This window comes from Monodelphis domestica, chromosome 3 (assembly GCF_027887165.1).
Source record: "Monodelphis domestica isolate mMonDom1 chromosome 3, mMonDom1.pri, whole genome shotgun sequence".
In the NCBI taxonomy this organism is placed as follows: Eukaryota; Metazoa; Chordata; class Mammalia; order Didelphimorphia; family Didelphidae; genus Monodelphis; species Monodelphis domestica.
Window position 1 is genome coordinate 246,678,959 of NC_077229.1, and position 25,598 is coordinate 246,704,556.

Consider the following 25,598-nt stretch of genomic DNA (forward strand, 5'->3'; position numbering starts at 1 on the left):
ACTTGGTGGAGGAAGATCTTACCATTTCATGAGGAATTTTTTTTTTTGATTCACCACCTTTGCATACCAAATGAGAAGATTGAAAATTCGATGATCACTTTAATTCCTCCCCATTCCAAAACATTGAATTTTAACAAGCACATCACTAGTCTTTTACTGGCTATTGCTTAGTAGCTGGTTCAGATTAAAAAAAAAAATCTGAGTCTTTCTGAGGATTGAGGAAATTTCATCCAGTAGCAACATAGACAGAAATACAGAAAATTAACCATGAACTGAAGTGGCCAGAGAGGAAACCAAAAGAGGAACAAATTAGTTATGACACCAGCTGCAATGAGAGATCTAAGAAACAGAGGGTGAATCTGGATTTGCCTATATTATTGGAGACATTGGGAATTTTTTCCTGAGGCTATGGAGGGTAAGTGATTTCCCCATGGTTACATAGCCAGTAAGCATCAGAGACAGGATAATCTGAGTCGTCCAGCCTTATAGCAGAGTGAAGAAAGGATTTTGTGAAATCATATAACTGATCTTGCTGCATGATTCATTTTATTGAAAGATTTGCTTTAAATTTTTATTTAAAGTGGCACTAATAAAGATTCCACTTTACTATTAGGAAGTATGGTATTTATCCAACTTCTAGGAACACAGATTTTCTAAAGAGCTTGTCTGTGGAATACTTAAAATTTCCTAAGTTCTCTACCTGTTACACCTATTCTCCTATGTCTGAATAAACAAAGCAAGGAAAGCTCTCTGCTACATTTTCATTAACAGCTCTGCAGGCAGTATCCTCATCATGAGGAGAGGTGTTACATTCAAATAAAAGAAAAACAAATATTTCCAGAATCCACTTACTGCTTTAAGTTTGTAATTTCCTTTTGATCATCTTTATGGCTCTTCCATATCAGCAAATTATAAAAAAATTCAATTTAAGCTTTTCAATGTTTTCCCCCTCAATTTCATTGATGCCATATTCTAAGGTCTTTTACCAACATAGTTTCTGATAGCATTAGTAAATGAATCAATATAAAATTAATCTGGCCTTGGGAAGGAATAAAGGTCATTTGAATATGAGATCTCCTTACCTCAGAAGTCCCTCTGACTGATGAGATACTCTAAAGAAAGAATGACAAAATGTATCCTTTGATTTAGGAGTAAGAATACTGTGCTATTGGAGTAAGTGTCCACCTTACAATAACTGCTAACTGACCATGCATCAATGACACTTGCCAAATTCAGTAAGAATCCACCACAATAATAGATCACAGACAAATAAGATCTCAGTTCAGTGACTTTATGTAGTATCAGGGCATGTTTTATTGCCTGTACTTTATCTTGTTGTAAAGTGCATTAGATTCCAAGCCTCAGAACTCAAATTTACTTCATTTAAGACACAAACTTATTGCAGAAACTCCCTTAATTTTTTTTTTTTGGCAGGCATCCCAGCCCTATGTTTTCCTGAGATTATCTTTCCACCTCTCTCTCTCTCTCTCTCTCTCTCTCTCTCTCTCTCTCTCTCTCTCTCTCTCTCTCTCTCTCTCTTATATGTATGTATATATATATATGAAAAATATATATATAATATATCAGGAATGTCTGGTAACATGTTCTCTGTAGCATGGTTAAAATAAAAGCATTTCTTTCAGTCTCTGTTCAAGAGAGTTGCAGCACTATGACCTTTAGCAAATTGCTTTACTTTTTCCTAACTTGGTTTCTTTGGCAGTAAAATGAGATAATACCTATTTCTCCCCTATGTTAAATGGGTACTGTGAAGATAAATGAAAGAGTCTTTGTAAAACATCTTAAATCATAGGAAGAAAAGCATTATATAGATTTATTTTTATATATAAAGCATGGAATTCTCAGTCATAAGTAACATTGGTGGTACACATTACATCACAATAGCAATCCTGCCTCTAGAATTCTGTAGTTACCAGCTGCTGTTATATGTCTCTTGCTTCCCCTCATAAAGGTTTTTTTCATGCCCATTAACTTGGCATGTGGATCATCGCTTTTATGGTTGGATGCTTAATTTATAATTAACTACCTATATTTTTCGCCTTATGTGAGAGCAACAATATTCGGAGCTGTCCACTTTGAGAAGAGCACATGAAAGAATAATCTCTTGCTCTGCATATTTCAATATAACTCTATGCTTTCTTTCAGAGGGTTAGCTTTCTAAGTTGTGGGTTCATATGCATTTCAATTTGCTTACTTTCTTCAACCTTACACATATGATTATTCAAAATTTATTGTCCTCAGACACTTCCTAGCTGTGTGACCCTGAACATGTCACTTAACTGCTATTGCCCAGTCCTTATCATCCTTCAGCCTTGGACCCAATACATAGTAGTGTATGATTCTAAGATAGTAGATAAGGATTTTAAAAAAGAACCCAGTGCCTTGAAACTGTTTGGAAAATGACAAGACTTTGGTTATTTAGGTGTATCTCCACCACTGACTCATTCTTTCAGTGAGTTTCTTTAATCCTTTTATCTAGAAATTGAAAATGATATAATGATATTTATATTTTCCATAAGACATGACTATTCAGAGCATGAACTCCTTGCCACATAAATAGAAATGTAAATAGTGGCTTGAATTTTGCTGTCTAGTGTTTTGAAGCCATAGTGAAAAAATAGCCTTTTGCTTATTCCCTGACCTGAATTAGGAAGATAATTTATACTTTTCTTAACTAGATGAGTGCACTGCCCTTCACTAGCCCCCTTAATAGTTTTCTAAACATCTGTCCACAGAGAATTATTAGCACTAGTTCTCAAGACTCTAACGCTTTCCTCTTTCCATTAGGCATGCCAGGGCTTTCATCTCTAATTCCTAGCAAATCAGTTCAGGAACCAAGTTTTCACCTAAATTCTGCCTAAATGTCTTCAATATATAGAATATATATTCAATATATAGAACCCATCATCTCTGAATTCCTCTCATTCTATCTTTAGATAACACCAGTTGTTTAGAGACAGTTGATCAGGAGTCATAGAGATCTTAACTTGGAAAGGAACAAAGAAGTTATCTAGATCAAACAACTTACTTTGTAAAGAAACAAAAGTCTAAAAGCACTGTAAGATGACTTGTCCATAATCACACAGCTACTAAGTAACTGAGTCAGGATTTAAATAGACAACATGTGGTAATAAATACTACACTGCCTCCATTGCGATTAGGAAAATTTACAAGAAGGAAACACTGTCAAAATTTGGTTTTGAAGGATGAGATCAGTACAAAGAATTGTGAAAGAAATAATGTTGTGGGAAAGTGAAATGGGCCAGCGAGGAGGTACAGTGAATAGAGTTCCAGACCTAGAATGGAAGACTTATTGTCCTGAATTCAAATCTTATCTCAGATGCTTACTAGCTGTGTGACTTTAAAAAAGAATTACTTAATACTGTTTACCTCAGTTTCTTACTTCATCTGTAAAATGATTTAGAGAAGGAAATGTCAAACTAAATTATCAATGCTAAGAAAACCCCAAATGAGGTCACAAAGTCAGGCATGAATGAAAAATGACTGAAAGAACAACAACAAAATGAAAAGATCAGAATCTAGAATCATAAAAATATTCAGTTTGACTTGTAGTTCTCATATACATATCTGGGAGACCATAAGTAAGTCATTTAACTTCAGTCAAATTTTATAAAATTAAATGATTTATGAATGGGAAAGGAACTCAGAAACCAAGGAGTATATAAGCTAAGTATGAAAAATTCCCACTGTAAACTACCCCCCAAAATGCCATATTTCTTGACTCTCATCATCACATCCCCACCTGCCTTCTGGACATTTCAAAGTAAACGTCTTATAGATATCTTTTATTCTACACAATCAAAATTGAATTCTCAAACCTCCATATTTTCTAACTTTCCTAATTCTTCTGAAGGTACCATAGGCTTCCAATCATTAAGGAATTAAACTAAGTTGCATTCCTTGATTTCTCAATCTCAGCCCTTCCCCAAATCCAATGTCCTGGTACTGTTGTTTCTATCTATCTGACATATCTAGTGTATAACCCTGTAATCTTTCACTTCCTCTCCTGACTGAGGCTGCCAATACTCCACCCATGGATTATTGCAATCGTCTGCTGAATATTTTTGTTTCAGGTTTTTCCACATACTAATGCACTAATCACATATCAAATTGGATGTTTTATGGCACAAGTCTATATCATTTCTCTATTCAATAAAGTCTGGTGTCTTTTAAAGCCCTTCAAAGCCTAGCCCCTTTCTTCCTTTCTAATCTTAAACTTTGCATAATTCCTCTAACTCTGCAATCCATTGACAGTAATCTTCTCAAACAAGTCATTCAATCCCTAACTCCAGGCATTCTCACTGACTGTCCCCCATTCCTGGAAGTATGGAATTCCCTTTCTACTAACATGCATGTTTTTGGTCAAATCTCATCTAAAGTACCAGCTTCAGCAAAAAGCCTTTTCAGTCTTTATTCATTAAAACTACCTTCCCACACAGATTATCCACAAAATATACCATATATTTTACTTACACATAGTTATGTGTTGTCTTCCTTAGTAGACTGTGAGCTCATTAAAAATCAAGAATTGCTATTTTATGTTGTTGTGATTTTCTTTTTCCTGTTTTCCCAGAACTTAGTGCAGTGCCTGACAAATTGTAAGTGCTTAATAATTTAATAACCTGTTGATTTGACTTAACTTGAGGCCAGACAGAATGAATCTAATCCCTTTCCTATATGACAACTCTTCAAATATTGACCATGACAATCATCTTATAACATTCCCACTTCTTTCTACTCTATCTCATATGATAAGAATTCAAGGCTGATTTTTTATTTTTTCTAGAAACTTTCCACCTTAATTTATATCCTTTTTCAATTGTATTGCCCAAGACTTAATGCAAAATTCCAGTTTAAGTCTGTAAGAAATGATTGGAACTATTACCTTATTTTTTTCCCCCTAGAAGCCATGTCCTTCTTAATGTAGACCGAGATCACATTACCTTTTTGTTTTGACACATCACACTGCTCATATTGATTTTTTTAGTCCTATAAAATCAACAGATTTTTTTTCCCAAAAAAATGTTATGTAAATATACTTCACTTACAAAATGAAAGGCTTGGGCTAGAATGATCTTTTAGATTTCTCTTAGTCTGGAATTTAGTAATCCAGGTGGGGAAAAATGCATGGGCAGACAAAGAGATTGAAAAGCTTAAAATGTGCTCAGGGAGACAGTGAGTAGATTAGATTAAATCTGAGTGGGTAATTTGTTCAGAGAATTAATAAAAGATAAGGATAGAAGGAAGTAGATTGTAGAGGGACTAGAAAAGCAGAATACATTGCCTGAATTTTATTCTTTAGGCACTGGGGAACTATTGGAGACTCTGACATGATCAAAGCAGTACATCCTACTGAAAAGGTCTTAATGAATGTTTGCCCAATGATTGAATGGTGCATTTTAGAATGATCATCTTGGCTGACACATAGAGAATGGATTGTAGTAAGGAGAGCAGTTAGGAGGCTATTGCAAGCTAGGTCTATATTGATGAATACCTTATGTTATTACTATTTGAATGATATAAAAACCATTTACCTTTAGATAAGGTGCAACTACAAAATACTTGTCCTTTAAGGGATATGTCTTTGTGAAGCCATATGCTTTAGTGTCAGTGTTCAATGATTGCTCAATAACATTGAATAAATCATCAGTTAAGACAGTGACCTTTAATCTACTTATTAGGCACCTCATCCTTACCAGCTAATGTTGTAAATAATATAATTTCCTGAGACCTTTAAGGGATAAAGAATACACCACATCTATCAGTTGCCTCAAAGCTTGCTTTACTTGTCCTATGCATCAATAGAAGCACTGTAATACTGTTTTCTTTCCCTTCCCTAAATGCCCTCCACATTTTAATATGTAACCCTGACCACCTGAAGCAAGTTTCCCCCCAATTTTGAAATAGTTTGTGGTTTTCTTTTTTTCCCAAAAGAATCTTGGGGGTGGGGAGGCATGTCGTTGGGTTCATTCTATATTTTCATATTTTTTCCGAGCTTGGAAAATATTTTTCTTTTATCAGCTCATCTGGCAGAATCTTCTCCCTCAGGCTTTTAGTGTCTGTGATATTTGAAGGAAATAAATTTTAAAAAGAAAAGAAAAGAAATCTCTTGAACATTTTTATTTTGCTGTTACAGTAAGCTGGAGGGGGTGAGGGGCGGTGGGGAAGGTGGACCTACCTCTTATGAGAACCTTGGCACTGTTGCCTGCAAAACAACTCTGTAAGTCTAACCTTGCTAAGGAATTTCTATCTTTTTAGACATCACACTCCAATCCCTCCCTTTCCCAAATGTACAAAGCCCTTGTCTCTCCCATCACGTCAGTTTTTCCTGCTTTCCTTCCTTTCCTGTTTTATAACTGCCCAGATCAACCCCCCTTCGCTACACGCTGCCCCTATCGATCCCTTCGTAAAAGATGCTCTTTCTCCATTCTACAAGGACAAAATTTGGTTAGGACGAACTTAGGAATGCAGGCAATTTACTGTAGCTCTAACCCTAGTCTGCCTTTCTTGACTGCCTTTCTGGATAACGGCACTCCCCAAACATTCTCTCCCAGCCAAACTTCCCTCCTCCTTTTCCACTCCGCCCAGAAGAGCTGCTGCTGCGGTGGCAGCCTGAGATTCCCCTCGGGAAAACGTCCTGTAAGAAGAGCAGCAGCTGGGAAACAGCTGGACCCAGGAGAAGCCTCAGAGCATTAGGATCCCGGGGAGCTGCCTCGCCGGCCCCGCCCCTTGGTCCGCCTTGGTGGTGCTGCCGCTTTCTCTTCTGTCTCTCTCGCCCCTTCTCTCGTCCCTCTCGCCTTCCCTGCCAGCATTTCCCTCGCTCTTTCAACTCTGAGCTCAGCTCAGTGAGCCACAAGCTGCGACTCAGAGGAGGGGGAAGTGGAGGCAAGCTGCAGAGAGGGTAGTGATTGCCCTCGGAGAAAACCCTACTCCCTGTGTTGGAAACCGTAATCAGGAGGCAAGAGTCAGAAGAAACTGCCTAGCATCAGAAGCGACGGCAACCAAAGGGCATCTGCCAGGATCTGCCTCCTCCTAATACCAGAGCAGAACACAAGGGATTTGTTGGATTTCTTGAAAGTGGGGTGGGAGTCCTGTAAGAGACTCCATTTGGCGAGTTCCTCTAGCTGCTGTGGCTGCTTCTTTCTGTCTTCTCATCCTCTCTCTGGAAGCAGTTTTAGCGGAGCGGGGTGACTGAATCCGTGCGGGCTAAGGGGGAAGGGAGAGCATGACGTATGGGACAGAAACGAAGCCAAGTCTGTTGGAAGAAGCCTAAGGAAGCGTCCTGGTTCCTGTCTCCCTAACCCTCTTCACCTTTGCAAGGCCAAACGTTGGACCTCTCTGGCATCCTGGTGATAGTCTGGAATGCTTGTAATGTCCAAGAAATGAAAGCGCTGTGCACTTCAGTTCTTGTTGTGTGAGTTTGCTCTGACTTCCCTTCCCCCAATCCCCAGGAATTCAATGCTGTATGGGATACTCCCATCCTGACCTGCCTAAGGTAAGATGATTTTTTTTTTGGAAGGATTATCCTCTTCTTCCATTCATCCCTGGAAATGATAACAAAGAGACTTATTTTTCCCGGGAAGGATTTTAAATGCAACAGGCAGGTTGGTTCAGCAAACTCTTCCTGTAAATGACTTTTGCAGTGTAGAGACTTGTTTGCGACTGAAACTTGGTTAAGTTGTCCAGCCCCTAAGAAAGGCAAAGGGAGATGTTTCTCTTTCGCATTGGTTTATAGTACCCTCTCGTGGTCGTTCAGAAGTATACACATTAAGGCTACAGGTGAGGGACTGAGATGGTAGGTACTCTTGTCTCTGTAGCATTGTTTTTGGTTTTTTTTTTGAGGAAAACTAGTTGTCTGGTAGTGCTTATTAAATGCAAAGGCAGTTTTAGAGTTGTTTGGGACAAAAGAGTAGCACTAATGTAAATTGGTAAGGTCTAGTTGCCTGAATTTTTATTTTATTTTCCATTAAAATCCATACAGATAGCAAAAATCTACTATTGAGAACCTAGTCCATAGGAAGCATTGTGCTAGGACTTTTGTACCTCTGAGATAATAAGGGGGGGGGAACAGAGAAAATAGCATACCAGTTATTGCATTTCAGTATTCTTATACACTTTTATGTGGGGCTTTTAAAATTATATTTCAACCAGAGTAAGCCAGCTACTATATTAATCTGAATCAGATAACTTATAGCTTGTGATTTAGTGTCATCAACATTTATTGCACACCTTTTATATATGGTGGGGATTGTTATCAGTTGATGAATTATAATGTAAAAGGGAAGGGATTCCAGTAGCCACATTTTAAAGTAGACTTCTATTGATTTTTTTCTTAAATGTCTTTGAAGCTATTCCTTGGAATGAATTCATTGAAAAAGGAAAATTGTAATTTTTCAAACATAGAATTTATTATATTTTCAATGTATCTGTAGCTTCAGAAAACATATCTGTTTTGTTTCTTCCCCCAGAAAGGATTGCCATGCTCAAGGAAGAGAAAAGAAAGAAAAGAAAAATAGCTACCTTGTTGAGATTCTTTTTCTCCCATTTGACTGGTTGACTTCAAGATGGGCAGAGGAGAGATACTCAGGTGACTGAAGAGGAAAAAAAATGTTAGGTTTCACAGGTTGTAATGCACTGAAAAGATGACTTTAATACAAGAAGACATGGGAAATGCATGATTTATGTCATGACATATTGATGACAACAAAGCTTTTTCAGACAGCAGTCAGCAGAGGCTAGAAAACCTGCAGCTTTGCCAACTAAGAAGGACTCGTGAATTTCTTTTTTTTTCAGGTTTCAGTGCTGTTGGTTTCTCCAAAAATGGGGGAAAATAGATTTCAAAGAATGAAGGCTATAAAATCAGGAAGGACAGAAGCAGTAATTCCAACCACCAAGTTCACCATAGAAAATGCAGTACTTTATTTGAATCTGTGAAAAAAAAATCACATTAGCATGTGTGGTGACCTCATAACTTGTGTAATAATGACTTCAAAATTGTATTTTGGAACACTTTTATTATTTTCTTTCTTTTAAAGTGTGTGCTTTCAGCTGGTGATATAAGCTTGTCTTGTACCATAGAGGAAATAATTAATTCTTTACATATAATGTGGCAAAAGATTTACTGGCTTTAAGGTTCCTTGAGTTTTAGTGGTATTATAACTATGTCATGCACATATAAAATCTAAGTTTTCACTTTTCTTGGCCACTTATTTTGAATCAGTTACATACCAGCTGAATCTCAGTGGAAGATTTACATTTTTTTTTTTATCAAGGCCTTAAATGTACATTTTTATAGTCAGTAGATGAGTCAATGTAATGAGCAATATGCTTGACATGTATGCCTGAAGGAAAAGAACTGCCTAATGGATCATGGCGCTAATGTTTACAAGACATTTCTTATTTTTGTTAGTGTTAGTAATGTTTGTTCACTCCAGTTTTGAAGAATCTATAAGCAATTACTCTGAATGGGCTGGTTTTGCAGATGATATTGATCAATATAAGACACAACAAGTTCAAGATTTCAGTCACAACCAAAAACTGAAAAAAGGGAGTTTCCATCCAAGTTTATATTTTGACGCTAGAGACATCCAAGCACTGAGACAAAAGTCTCGCACAAGCCATTTGCATCTTTTTAGAGTTATCAGAAGTGCAGTTACAGTGATGCTGTCCAACCCAACATACTACCTACCTCCACCCAAGCATGCTGATTTTGCTGCAAAGTGGAATGAAATTTATGGTAATAATCTCCCTCCCTTAGCATTTTATTGTTTGTTGTGCCCAGATGACAAAGCTGCCTTTGAATTTGTCTTAGAATACATGGATAGGATGGCTGGCTACAAAGACTGGCTAGTTGAGAATGCTCCGGGGGATGAGGTGCCACTTGGCCACTCCTTAACAGGTTTTGCCACTGCCTTTGACTTCTTATACAACTTAATCGATAATCACAGAAGACAAAAGTATCTGGATAAGATATGGGCTGTCACTGAGGAAATGTATGAGTATTCTAAGGTTCGTGCGTGGGGAAAACAACTTCTCCACAACCACCAAGCCACAAATATGCTGGCACTGCTCACTGGTGCCCTGGTGACTGGAGTGGAGAAAGCATCTCAAGCAAATATTTGGAAACAGGTGGTAGTGGATGTGATGGAAAAGACCATGTTTTTGCTTAATCATATTGTGGATGGCTCTTTGGATGAAGGTGTAGCTTATGGAAGCTACACTGCCAAGTCTGTCATACAGTATGTTTTCTTGGCCCAGCGTCACTTTAATATCAATAACTTGGAGAACAACTGGTTGAAAATGCACTTTTGGTTTTATTTTGCTACCCTCTTGCCAGGTTTTCAGAGAACAGTGGGTATAGCAGATTCCAACTATAACTGGTTTTATGGGCCAGAGAGCCAACTAGTATTCCTGGATAAATTTGTATTAAAGAGTGGAGCTGGCAACTGGTTAGCCCAGCAAATTAGAAAGCACCGGCCTAAGGATGGTCCAATGGTTCCTTCTACTGCCCAGCGGTGGAGTACTCTTCACACTGAATATATCTGGTATGATTCAGAACTCACTCCACAACCTCCTGCTGACTATGGCACTGCTAAATTGCATATATTCCCTAATTGGGGGGTGGTCACTTATGGGGCTGGCCTGCCAAACACACAGACCAATACCTTTCTGTCTTTTAAATCTGGAAGATTGGGTGGCCGAGCAGTCTATGATATAGTTCACTTTCAGCCATATTCCTGGATTGATGGCTGGCGAAGCTTCAACCCAGGTCATGAACACCCTGACCAAAACTCTTTTACTTTTGCACCAAATGGACAGGTGTTTGTTTCTGAGGCCCTCTATGGGCCCAAGCTAAGCCACCTCAATAATGTTCTGGTGTTTGCCCCATCACCTTCAAGCCAGTGCAATCAGCCTTGGGAGGGCCAACTTGGGGAATGTGGCCAGTGGCTCAGGTGGACAGGTGAAGAAGTTGGTGATGCAGCTGGAGAAATTATAACAGCCTCCCAGCAACAGGAAATGATGTTTGTGAGTGGGGAGGCTGTGACAGCTTATTCTTCTGCAATGAAACTGAAAAGTGTGTATCGTGCTTTGCTTCTCTTAAATTCCCAAACCTTGCTCGTTGTGGATCACATTGAGAAGGAAGAGGACTCTCCAATTAATTCCGTCAGTGCCTTTTTTCATAATCTGGATATTGATTTTAAATATGTCCCATACAAGTTTATGAACCAATATAATGGAGCCATGATGGATGTCTGGGATGCCCATTATAAAATGTTTTGGTTTGATGATCATGGCAATAGCCCCATAGCGACCATACAGGAAGCTGAACAAGCTGCTGAATTCAAGAAACGGTGGACTCAGTATGTGAATGTGACATTTCGAATGGAAACTACTATGAGCAGAATTGCATATATTTTCCATGGACCCTATGTCAATGTTTCCAACTGTAAATTTATTGATAATTCTAAGTCTGGATTTCAGATTTCACTAAATGTCAACAACAGTGACCATGTTGTTTCCATTGTAACAGATTACCGTAATCTGAAGACCCGGTTCAATTATCTGGGATTTGGTGGCTTTGCTAATGTAGCACATCGAGACCAAATTATCCATTTTGGTTTAGGCACTGAAACTAGAGAAAAACCAGTAAGAAATAGTAGTGTTGCTTTTCCCTTTGGTTTTAAAATCAATATGATAGTAGGGTTGATTTTGGGTGTGAGTTTGATGATTTTAGCTTTTCAGTGGAGATTTTACCTTTCATTTAGTAAACTAATGCGTTGGATCCTAATCATGGTTATAACATTGTGGTTCATTGAATTGTTGGATGTGTGGAGTACTTGTACTCAGCCTATCTGTGCCAAATGGAGCAGTGACATGATGAGCACAGAGGCCAAAACAAGCAAAAGATCCAAGCACTCTGAAGGACACCCCATTGCTCTGCCAGATGTTGTCATTACCTCACTCCCAAGTTCAGGAGCAGAAATCCTAAAGCAGCTCTTTTTTAACAGCACTGACTTTCTGTACATTAGGGTCCCAACAACCTACCTTGATATCCCTGAAACTGAATTTGAAATAGACTCATTTGTAGATGCCTGTGAGTGGAGGGTGTCAGACATTCAGGGTGGTCATTTCCGTTTGCTCAGAGGCTGGCTGCAATCTTTAGTCCAGGACACAAAACTTCATTTGCAAAACATTCGTCTTCATGAACCCAGTAGGAGTAAACTCACTCAATACTCCACAATGAACAAAGACAAAAAGAGAAGATTAAAAAAGAGAGAGTCTTTGCTGGAACAAAAAAGTAAAATGAAAGGCAGTTTAGACAGAGATGCTGAATATATTAGAGACCTAAGGAGACACCTTATCTTTTACCCAAGTGCACGTCCTGTACTCAGTTTAAGCAGTGGAAGCTGGACCTTAAAGCTTCATTTCTTTCAAGAAGTTATAGGGTCTTCAATGAGGGCATTGTACATTGTAAGGGACCCTCGGGCATGGATCCACTCAATGTTGTATAATAGCAAACCAAGCCTTTATTCCTTAAAGAATGTTCCTGAGCACTTAGCTATGCTCTTTAAGGTACAAAGAGATAAAGACAAATGCAACTTGAATTCAGGCTATGCTTTTGAATACGAGTCATTGAGGAAAGAGATATCAGATCCCAAATCAAGTCCAGTGTCCTTACTGGCTCATTTGTGGCTAGCAAACACAGCAGCAGCACTGAGAATCAATAAGGATTTGCTGCCCACCAATTATCAGCTGGTCAGGTTTGAAGATATTGTGAATTTCCCTCAGAAGACAACTGAAAAAATTTTTACCTTTCTTGGCATTCCTTTATCTCCTGCTAGTTTAAACCAAATATTGTTTGCTACTTCCACAAATCTTTTTTATCTTCCATATGAAGGGGAAATATCACCAACTAACATTAACATTTGGAAACAAAACATGCCTATTGGAGAAATTAAGATGATTGAAGACATCTGCTGGACACTAATGGATCTTCTAGGATATCCAAAGTTTACGGACTGAATGCTGCAGGTCGGCAGTCATTTGCACTATGATTTCCAACCCAATTTGTGGATAAGAATTAGAAGAGTTTGTTTATTCTTGTAAAATGTGTGTGTGTGTGTGTGTGTGTATGTATGTTTAGTCTGTTACTTGCACAGAGAGATTATTTAAAAAAAATGACAGACACCATATTTGGCCTCACAGGATTTATTTTTACTTTAAAACAACTTTTGCTGCCTTTCTGTCAGAAACTTGACAAGCTAAATTTTGTTTGATTTGTTTTGAAAGGGTGATTGGGTTGGGTGTTGGGGATGAAAGGGAAGAGGGAAATGAGAAGACTCAAACAGATTTCTTTAATTCTAATAGTTTTCTCTATCCCTGGGCCTCAGAAACTCCTCTAGTCTTTAGTGTTGCTGCTTTATCCAAACTTCACTTACTTTCAAGATGGGCTAGGAAAAAAAAATAATCCTCACCTTCTTTCAAAAGGCCCTCTGTTGTGTTTATCCTACACAATAGAGCTTATTTTCCTTTTACTCCCTCTAAATTGAATGAATGGGGAGGTAGTGAAAGCTCCTAACATGCGATTGGATGCTATTCCCAAGTGTTATAAAGGTATAATCTAATGGGTTTTGGATAGATGGGAAAGTAAATCACCAGAAAAGTCACTTTAGACTCCTTTATTTCAGAAATAGTAAGGAATACTTAGCTTTTGAACAATAGATATGACAGCTATGACCTTCTGATTGTTACTTTTTAGGATTGTTACAAATGCCCTTGTTATTTTCTTTGCCTCCTGAAAGTCACCAACATTTTGTGCTATACTATATCCTTGCATCCCTACTTTCATGGGTCCAAATGCTTAGTATTACCTTTTTGAAACAGTCTCTTTCTCTCTTCTGGCCACTTTTGTACATGAGTCCAATTTAGATACAGAATAAAATTTTTGTAGACAGACAGACAACCTTAATAATTTCTTTGGTCTATAATTGTTTTCTTTTTCCCTTTAATGTCATAGGGGTACTTTTTACCAATATTTCTTTCTAATGGGAACACCAAGAATTTCAATCTTCCCAATTTGTGCTCAGCATTCTTTTGAACATGTGTACATACTGTAAATGTCTGCAGATGTGCAAATCAAATTGGAGATGATGTCAGAGACATCTGTTTCCTTTACCATCTGCATTTTATTACAAATGTAGTCGTCATGGAATATGGCTCATTTTATTTTTGTAGGATTTGAAATCAGAATGTTGTGCTATTATAATATGCTGGTGGAATAATTACAGTGTACTGAATGAAAACCATTAGGTAATGTCAAGACGTGATGAAATTCTCTGTATAGATTGCAGCCCCTTTCCTGATGTTTAAATTTGTCGTTTCCCCTAAGCCCTACAACATTTGTGACCTAGATAAAAGTGACTCTTTCTCAGTCATTTGTTATTATGTCAAAATGTGCCTCCAGCGTGATAAAGCTGTTGATATGTTGCATTCCAGCTCAACTTAACTTGAGTGTTGTTTTTCTTTGATTATAGAAAGAGTGAACAGGAGGTGGTTCTCCTTTTCATTTCTGAAAACTTGTACAACAAAATGTCAAACTAAATGAAAATTATTTTTAACTAGGTTGGAGTCTCTGAACTGGGCTCGAATCAATTTACCCCAAAGTAACATTTTCTCTAACTCAGTGTTATGGTTAGGCATATGTAAAATTGTTAAGTAGTTGCCAACAATATTTCTACTATTTGACAGAATTTGCAATTTGCTTTCATTGGCCAGGGCTTGTGATGATGAATCCAAAAGGGGAAAAAAAATGACATCTTCTGTTGAAGATAAGAATGAAAAGTAAAGGATGCAGAGGAAATTATTTGTCTTATTGTACCATAAATGAACACTTAATCTTAAAAAGAGTAAATTCTTATGTCACTGTAGAGAGAGAAAAGGAGGAAAGGAATGACATTAATAAAAATATACTAAAATGTTTAGGAGTCTTATTTTAAGAAAAATCTTGATATTTCCGATTGCATCGTAAAGGAAAAAAAGTAATAATACTACTCAAGACTCCAAATTAAGAATCTTATGCTTCTCTTATTCCTACTAAAATTCTTCAACTTATTTTCCTTAGCATGAATTGTTGGCAGGGTGTCTTCATTATTCCTTTGTCCATCTGAGGCAATATACTTTATGTTCTTTCAATTCTTTTAAATGCTATATATTTGCTTTAATTAATAATTATTATTTATAAATTGCAAAATAAACAAATTCCTAGATTATTAGAATCACAAAAAAATGTTGGGTCTTCCTAGCTATCCTTTACCTTTTACAGATAAGGAAACGGAGTCCCAGAATGGTACTGTACAACACTGTCCAACTATTGAGATTGCACTAACTATTGTAGAACTTGTTCTAGAACCTGGGCTTCCTGACTCCTAGATGGTATAGTGTTCCTACTACTGCTTCAGGGAGACAAGTTCTTCTGGAAAATTCCTATCCAGTGTAGGGGCTGCTAGAAGCCACTGATAAGAATGTTCAATTCAATATAGAAAACCAGGGAAAAAAGGCAAGGAATATGAATGTGCAATTCTGTTACAACTGAGACTAACATTTTCTGCATCAATTCTTTCTATCATTCAGTAAGTATGGAAACTCTCTAGCCATGGGCAGTAGCTCCTCTGTCTTAGTAAATAGATGACATGAGTTGTCAGTGCCAAATATAATAATAAAATAGTTAATATATAACTCTAATCAGCTGCAGGCCTTCTGATGGTGCATTGTTGGAGTACCTAGTTGATAGACATACATGCAATATTGCACATACATGTATATCTCACCAAGCATATTCTCAAAGTTCTCTCAACTATTTGGCAATAATCATAAAAAGTCTCATTTGCAAAGCACATGAAGATTAATAAAGCATTTTATATCTATTTTCCTCTCATCCCCATAATAGCCATTGGAGGTCGACAGAAGCAGTGCCATCATTCCATTTTTGGAGAAGAGATGAAGTGATTTCTCTAGTCACAAAGGGAGTAGGCATGAGAGTAGGAATATATGCAAGAAGAGCACCCTGATGGTTTAGTCTTTCAGAAACTGAAGTCTGCTCTTTGCTATAGTGTAACATTGGAATAAGTGGAAATAAGGGAAGAATAAGAAGATTTAAGCATAAGGATTCTTAAATATTTGTTTCATAAGCATTAAAGTATCATGGCCAAATAATTTGACAGGGAGGTGGGGGGGAGGGGGCTGAGTACCTATATCATGATTTTAATTATCTTATTTTTTTTTACCTGGTTAGTTAGGGCTGCATAAAGTAATTGGCTTGTATAAAGTAACTCAAATTCTTAATCTCTATGACTACAATCATGATAAAAGTAAATGAAAATTTAAAAAGAATTTATTTAGAAGGACAGAGCCCACAAAAGTTTAATGAACAGGATTCAAGTGAGACTTTATAAACAACCTAAAAAGAGAATAATTTTTAAAAAACCTAAGAACTAGAACAAATATATGTGTGGTAAGTTATATAGGTACTAAAATCTTAAACCAGATATTTTTTCCAATAAAAGTAAAGTCTTCCATTAATGAAAAGCAATAATTTATATTGATGTGGCCCTTCCAATTTTATAGATGGGACAACTGAGACCTTGAATGTTTAAATGAATTATTTGTGACCAAATACCTCATATGTATCAGGTCTGGCATTTTGGATATGCATCCACGATGCTTTCCATTTCTCTATATCTAGTTACCAAACAACTCAAATAAGAAATAACCACATTATTAGGAGAAGATTAAAATTTGGCTCCCTGATGCTTTTTTTTCCCCTCATAAATAGTAAAGAAAATTTTGTTGACTTTTAAAAAATGCTTTTATTAACTCATTTTGTTTAACACTTTGAGGGAATGATATAGTTTTTGAATAGAGATTTTAGAATCCATGAAAATAGAATTCATCTTTTCCTTATTTTAAATATTCAATTAAAATTTTAAAAACAAATGACCAAAATGGTACAGTTTTAGCTATCCATTGCTTAAAAAATTCAGCCACCTGGATATAGAAAGGTAAAATTAAATACTAGGTAACATATTGCATTATATCTTATTAAAAGATAGACAATTTATAATAGATACTTATTAAGCAGTAAAAATAGTTGAAATGATAAATGCTTATTCAAGTGACTGAGTGTACATATATATATATGTTTGTATACACACACACATATATATATACATATATATGTATATATATTTATATATATATACATATATATATATGTTTAGTAGTAGTCTCTCAGTAACCGAGGATGATGATTGTCTTTGTCTTTGTGCGCTTTCATATGAGATGTAGATGAGTGTGCACAAAAACACTTGTATGTGAAGGAGATTTAAGTGGAAAAGTCGATGCACAATATATATATATATATATATATATATATATATAGGATATATAGTGATCCTATATATCCTATATATATATATGTTTAGTATATATATATATATATATATATATCTCTTAGTGATCCTATATATATAGGATCACTAAGGTCAGCAAAAGATGAAGCCTTTTTACTTTTCTCATAATCAGGGCAGGGAAAGTCAATGTCATATAAAGTAAAATAGGTGGATAAAGCCCTTTTGTTGTCTTCTGGAGTTGTGAACTCTGCCTTTAACAAGCTGTTTGATATTGTCCAAGTAATGCGACCTCTTTGTGCCTATCTTCTCCTGTGAAAGGTGAACTTTGTATGGAATGGCTTCTAAGTTCTCTTTCAGTTATAATATTCAGTGTTTCAGCAAGCATAGACTTTTCTGCAACTTGAATGCACTTGATTTTGTTTTTTGCCTCCCTATGCTATTAGAGAACTGCAAAAAATAGTCCCATGCTAATGATACTGATATTTTTATATTTAACAAAAATATTTTCCTTAAGTGGGAAGGAAAAAAGCTGTTTCAGGCATAGTGCCTCTTAAATATAAATATTATTTCTCTTGATCCTCATCCAGATTCTGTGATACAATGATGCCCATTTTATAGTTCACAAAACTGAGGCAGTTAGAAGTTAAGTCTAGTGTCACACACTGGTAAGTTTCTGAACCTGGGTTTGAGTTCTTTCTTCCTGACTCCAGACCCAACTCTCTATCCACTGAGCAAGTTAGCTACCATCAGGCTTTATATAATGGCTTTCATGTATGATTTGAATATTATTTGCTTTTTTATCATAATATCTGACACCTGTCAATCAAGTCTTGCTCATAAACAATAATAAGATAATAGATTTAGAACCAAAAGGACCCTGGCTGATAAGTGAATCTAACTTCCTCCTTCAGTAAATGAGAATACTAAAGCTCAGGGAGGTTTAAATGATTTTCCCAGTTTTTACAATTAGTAAATATCAGAGGTAGGATTTGAATTCACATTCTTTGCCTCCAAATTGAAAGTCCAACGAAAAATGCATTCGTATTGAAAAAAATATCATCAACTATTAGAGTTATGAAATATGAGTTTATTGGCTAATATAAGTTGAGAGTAAGTAAATTAGGGAAGAACAAGAGATCTTTGGTTTCATGCATTTAATAGGCCATCCTAGTTTGGAGTAAAGATCAGATTTTTTTTTCCTCCTTTTTGTCCATTGATGACAGAAGTAGGAGCAATTGATGAAAACTCTGAAGATATATTATTTAAAATTTGATTGTGGGTGGGGGGAGTGTCTGAAAGATTAGAATTATCTAAAAATGAGATAAGCAACTGAAAATGGCAGGTTCACCATCCACACAGTTTTTCAAGTGGGAGCTGGATGAACTATTGGGGATATGTTATTCTACTCAGGATCCCTTTTGGGTACATGTTGGATGTGATGGTTGAAGATCTTCCTTCTGGTTGTTGAATTCTGTGATTCTTGTGAATACAGTATTTTTTTCATCTTTCCACTGGGTATATTGGTCAATTTAATTCTACAAAGGTCTATTAAGTACCAAAATCCACTATATCCTGGAGCATGTCAAATAATACCTCAATTTCTGCTTGAAAACAAAAATAGATTGTTTTATCAAACATAAAACTAAAATGAAAAATGATTAATTTGAAGTTAAAGCTAGACTCAGAGAGGCCAGTCTCCAAGATAATTTCTTTGAAATTAGCCTACAATAATAATAATAATAATATAATGTCTCACTCTTATATAGGGTTTTGTACTTTGTAACCTATATTTTTACAACAATCCTATAACTAGTATGAATATATTTTCATAGTATTCAAGAAATTGAAACTGAGGCTTTGGGAAATTTAAATTATTTGTCCAGAGTCACTCAAGGGAATGGTAAAAAACAAAACAAAACAAAACAACAACAACAACAACAACAAAAACTGACCCATAGCCAGATCTTCTTACTCAAATATTCTTTCCTTTTCATTATCACATGATTTTTTTTATAAAAGCTTGACAAAACAATCACAGAGGAAAACTGCCTATACAAAAAGATATAGAAGGAAGTTATGCTTTTCCCAGGAAACTAGAATTTAAGGTATGTTGCTCAAGGGTCCAGGAGTCCAGAACAAACTAGCTTCAAGCTCTCAAGGATCTCAAAGATCCTATCCATAAGGAAACTAAAATCATATTTATATGATTGATTCATAAAATGCCTTATATTCTCTTTATTCCTCCCTCAGGACTGGAGCATTTTCAGATGATGTTAGTCCTTAGACTCATTTGATTTTGCCCAAATAATTTATACCATCTAGTCTTATTTTGGGGTTTGGGGGCAGGATGTATAGGAATATGGGAAAGAATAGAATAGAGCATCATAAAACATAAAGGTGCATCTAGAGAAGATAATAATGCCTTGATTTAGTGAATTTTTAAAGTGTATGATTGCCTTTGTACCTACAAGTTCTGAAATCTTTTAAGTCTTTAAGATGGTGGGAAGAGTAAATAAAGATGGGTAGAAAGATTTTATTTCACTTTCAGAGAGAAAGAGCAAGTTAGCACTAAATGACCTACAAGGTCCTTTCTAGGTATAATATTCAATCACACACATGCACATGTGTATATTTAATATGATATGCACATATATGCATATATATGTGTTATGCATGTGCATATATCATATCTATCTATACCTTTACCATTTGTATCTATTTATTTATTTCTATCTATGACTATTTTCTACATCTATCAAAGCAGTAGAAGAACCAAGAGAAATCTCTGTTAGGAAAAACACAGAGAGGACAGCATTCAGGTGAGAAGGTCTATAAAAAAGTAAAAAAAAAAAAGAAATATCAATGCAAAGAATCTATAAATATACATACATGCATATATATGTTTAAAAGCTATATATTTATCTATATGTTTGAGTGTAGATACTAAGTATAAGTGCATTGGTCATACATATACTTATGTGTGCAAATACATATAGGTATTCTTTGCAGGCATTTTGCATTGTATGTCTTGAACCCTCCTTAAACCATACACAACCAAATATTTATATTATAGATAACATGTGCATCAGGGAGAAGGTCAGAGGATCACCTTGTATGAAGATAAATAAATACCTCACAAATATAAAAGAAATGCAAATTAATATAGAGGAAGACCTCAAGAACAAAGGAAATCAGGAAATGCCCAGAAGTACAAAGTTATAAATGCAATGAATCTTGGACAATAGCACAAGATAAGCTCATTAAGTAATCAAAATATCCAGTGAGATTTAAGGGAGTAGATCAATATTAACCAGGTAATAAACCATAGATGTCACTGCAAATAAGAATTGGATCTAGAACCTTCTTATCAACAAATGACTTTATTGCTCTGTGATTCAACTTTCTCATCTATAAAATAAAGAAGGTCTACCTAGATGATTTATGAAGTACCCTTGAGCTCTAAACTTATGCACTTATCACCCTTAAACATCTAAACTATTATAACGCTGAAGATAGTGTCTAATATATATATCTTTCCCTAACATAAATATATTTCATATTTGCAGAAGAGGAGAATAAACACAATTTATTGAATGACTCCAAAGTGGAGTCAGCAATATTTGTCAGAAAAAGAAGCACTGACTAAGCACATGCTTTTCTCCAGGTTTTATGCTAAATGTTAAACTTAGATTAAGACATCATCCTCATGGGGCACTCCATAAATACACAAAATATATGTAGTAAGGACTTTATTATCTTGGTCCATGTATGAGCTAGCAATGCGTGTTCCTAGAGCAAGGCTAGCAAGCAAAGCTTCATCTTCTAGTTAGAATTCTAGGGATAATAACCTTGAAAAACAAGGTGATTCTTTTTCAGAGTTGTTGACATAAACTCACAATTTAATGTGTTCTTAATATCAATCATTTGTCATTGCCCAGAACCATTGACAAATAAAAAAATTAGCTTTAGAGTTATTTACTGAAAAAGTACCACAGGAATAGGAGTAGAAATATTTCTTTTGCAGGAACATTCTTCCTTATACTATTTAGGTTCCCTGGGAGAGAGCTTTTCCTGTTCCTTTATATTCTTAGTTCTTGACCTATGATATCATTTCCAATTTATCTGGTTCATTTCTTGTTCTTGCATAGCTATTTGTATGTTGGCTTTTACATTTAACAGTGAGCTCTAGGAGAAAAGGTACTTTGTTGTCTTTCTTTGTATAACACAATTTAGTAGGCACTTAATAAATGCTTTTTATTACTAGACTTTACTGTGTGGATAGTGGATTAGAGAGATACAAGAGAGAACATTTGGAAGGTTATTGCAGTAGTCTAGGTGGAAAGTGATGTGGATCTGAATTAGAGTGATTCTCATGGGAGTGGAAAGAAGGAGACAAATTTGAGAGATATCATGGCAGTAGAAAAAGACAGATTAGGTGCCTGATTAGATATATAGCATGAGATAGAGTAAGGAGTTCAATGATACCAATATTGTGAGCATTTGTCACTGGAAAAATGACATAAAAATAAGAATGGTAGGAAGAGGAACAGGTTAGGTGGGGGATTGATAAGGATTTTTTTTTGGACATGCTGAGATGAAGATATTTATAGAATATCGAGGCCAAAGTGTCCATTATGCAGTTGGCAACAATGCTATGACTAATTTAATTAAGATACCAGGACTGAATATATGGTTTCTGCTAGTCATGTACATGAAATGGTGCCTGACCCCTGGGAATTGATTAGGTCACCAGGGACAATAGTATATAGAGAAAATAGAATAAGGCTCAAAAAAGAGCATTAGGGTGCTTCTGAAATTAGCTGATCAGAAAAAAAAAATTATGATCCAGAAAATATTAAAGAGCAGTCAAGAAGACAGAGAGGGAATGAGGAGTGTATGAAAAACTTAGAAGAGACAAAATGTTCAGGAAGAGAGGACAGAAAAGTGTGACAAATGCTGTCATGGAGAAACAATTAATATATAGAGTCAAGATGAACAATGATTATAGGAAGTAAGGGAATTGTTAATTAGGATTAATTATTTGTAACTTTGCAGCAAAAAAATCATTTAAATAGCAAGATTGCAAATCAGATTGCAAGCTGTTGAAGAATAAGTGAATAGAAAATTAGTGTAGGCAAAAAAAGAGCTTAGACAACTTCTATAAACAGCCTGTGAAAAGAATAAGAGATATAGGATGACAGCTTGACTAGGTGATATAATCATGTGAAGATACAGTAATCTTTTCTAGAAAATTTCTTTGAGAATCACAGAATCTGAACCCAATTTTTACCAATGAAAGTTTGCAAAGTGCTTTACTTATTTAACTCATTTGATCTTCACAACTTTCTAAGGTAGATATTAAAGCTGTTATTAACTTCATTTTTATAAGAGAAGAGCCTAAGGCACAATGTTTCAGTGATTTGCCCCATGACCACACAACTAGTTTAGTGTTAGATATCAAATTCAAAGCCAGATCTTTCTGATTCAAATTCTGAAACTATTCACTATATTTTCAATCAAGAATTTAAAAACAGGAAAAAGTATGTGATTATGAACACAATGTGATTTTTAAACATATTTTGTCCCACAAATCCTCTTCATGCCAGTCGTAATGAATCAAGTACCTCTTTACCTGTCTTATTATAAAAGAAGATGCACAATACTTCATATAGAGAAAACTTACTTTCAAACAAGAGTAGAACTGATTTCCATGGTTGTAAGACCCCTTTGTTGCTTACAAACTAGGAAGAAAAAACTGTGAAGTTGTGTCTAAGGGCTTTTTGAGGCTGAGAGAATTCACACATACAGATTTACTAATCCATTTCCTCTGTACATCACCAACATTTTTGTTAACCATATTCCTGAGTCCTCTTCAGGAATTTGATTGCTTCAGCCATATAATCACTTAGGTTTTATGCCTCCTTGTGTAGACCCTTTTAACCCTTATACATATATTTATCAGGGACAAATTTGCCTTAATTCTGGTAAATATCTAAATGAATAATTATATATTGTATATATAAACGTGAATATTTGTGTGTATTACTTCATTTATGAAGAAGTCTGCCTTTAAGGATGAAGGGTGAATGTAGCAAAAGGATTCTTTGACATTTTTTGTTCATAATGACTACCTCTTACTGGGCCTGGACAGAAGCACACATACACATATGCCTACACACAAAACACATAATTTTTCAAAGAGGTAGAGGAGGAATGGATAGCTCATTTAGGCAAACATGCAACTGTTACTTGAGATTTTCATTTGACAGAGCAGCTATATCTTGTCCTGGTGGAATAGATATTTAAATAATCAGTTGTTATGAATAATTGAGAGGTTTCTAACATAAAAGGCCCATATATAATGTTGAATTAAAACCTGCTATTCTATGATTATAATTTTTAAATGTTTTCCCTACCAGAAAAAAAAAAAAACAACTTCATATAATGTAAAAATTGGAAGGTTGGCATATTGGAAAGAATATCAAATTTGAAAGCAGATAACATGGATTTGAGTCTTGACTCTGTCCGTTACCACCTATATGACCATGGCCACATCACATTACAACTGTGGATTTGAGTCAGTTTCTAAATCTTTAAAAAATTAGACTCCATGACCTCTAAAATTCAGTCTAACTCTAGATCCATAGCTATGTGATTAGCTTCAAATCTAAGGCTTTTAGAAGGAAAACAGAACAAGAAAATGTGTGCTTAATTTGTTCAAGGCACTATATTCAATATAATTATATCTCTAGACCTATCAGTCTATGTAATCTTCTTTAGTATGCATTTTTATATATGCAGAAATATATTAGGAACTTTTATATTCATACATATTAAATCAGAGAAATATTCTGTTTACAAATTGCTAAAACCTGTTATTAAATATATCAGTGATGATAATTTTACCCCAAACAGCTAGATGCCCGAGTGTATACATGCGCACACACACACACACACACACACACACACACACACACACATGCTTTTCAATTAATTGGAGAGTTTTCAACTTTATAAAGATGTATTTGTGGGCCCATTACCTTTTCAGATATGTATAAAGTTGCGAGACAGATAAGACAAATCAAACCAAAGAAGAGCCTTCAAGCAGTTTTATATTTTATTTTATTCTTCATAACCCATCAACATGAATGAGGAGACCAACAAAGATATGGTGCAGACACTAAAAAGAATGGAGGAAAATGCATCACCAGCTGTGAAAGCTTTCTGATGTCAAGTACAAATGTGAGACATGAAAGAGGTGACTCACATTCCCTGAGAGTGTATCATCTTCAGAATGCACAGATGATTGTCATGTTATTTAGGAACTGGCTCCAAAGACTAAAGAGAATGACATCAGAATAGAGCTATCCAACTGTTATATGACCGGCAAAATTCTCCTACATTGTAGTGTTGTGACAAAAGCATATTTATTTTTTCTAGCTTCTTTTTAAATAGGCTTGAAATAATTATTAACTGCCTATGAATTGAATGCAGGAATCCAATTTGATAGTTGATTAGAAGATAGCCTGGGATATGAAAAAAAGAAGGGAGACAAACCCCTAGACTATTGCAATAATCATAACATGAGGTGATAAAAATTTGTACCAGCATCAGAGGAGAGAAGAGGGAGCTATTAGAATGTTTTGGAAGTTGAATCAAAAAGAATTAGCAAAAGATATCATCTATTCTATGAAAAAGAATGAAGAATAAAGGTTGGCAAATATATTGCTAACCTGTGAGACTGAGGCAATGATGATTCTCTACATGGTAACAGAGAATTTAAGAAGAGTGCAGGTGTTTGGAAGAAAAAAAAATGTTTCCTTCATGTAGAGTTTAAGAAGTTTAAGGAACGTACATTTTGAGATGTCTACAAGGTCATTGGAGATATAAAACTGAAGGTCAGGAATGAAATTCAGACCAGAAAAATTGATATGAGAATCATCTTCATAAAAATGCTAATTGAATCTATGGGAGTGAATAAGATGTATGTAATGTAATGGTATAGAAAGGGAAGAAAAAAGTACATTACATAGAGCCTTGGGGACATGCATAGTTACTGGGAACAACTGAACAATCTGGAGGAAGGCATAGTAAACAATGAGTAGTAGTCAGACACATAGCAGGGGAGGCAGGGGAGAGCAGAGTTAACAA

General features: G+C 35.5%; 1 protein-coding gene across 1 annotated transcript; it reads left to right on the forward strand.

Annotated features, from left to right (window-relative positions):
* Nucleotides 1–6,397: 6,397 nt before the first annotated feature.
* On the forward strand, nucleotides 6,398–15,014 carry DSEL (dermatan sulfate epimerase like). Its single transcript, XM_056823607.1, has 2 exons — nucleotides 6,398–7,534; nucleotides 8,508–15,014. The coding sequence occupies exon 2, from the start codon at nucleotides 9,409–9,411 to the stop codon at nucleotides 13,060–13,062; it is 3,654 nt and encodes a 1,217-aa protein (XP_056679585.1). The 5' UTR covers nucleotides 6,398–7,534; nucleotides 8,508–9,408; the 3' UTR covers nucleotides 13,063–15,014.
* Nucleotides 15,015–25,598: the final 10,584 nt, after the last annotated feature.

Bases quoted from the DNA above. Each gene is read 5' to 3' on its own strand.
- DSEL (XM_056823607.1), top strand. From the start codon at position 9,409: ATGGCGCTAATGTTTACAAGACATTTCTTATTTTTGTTAGTGTTAGTA.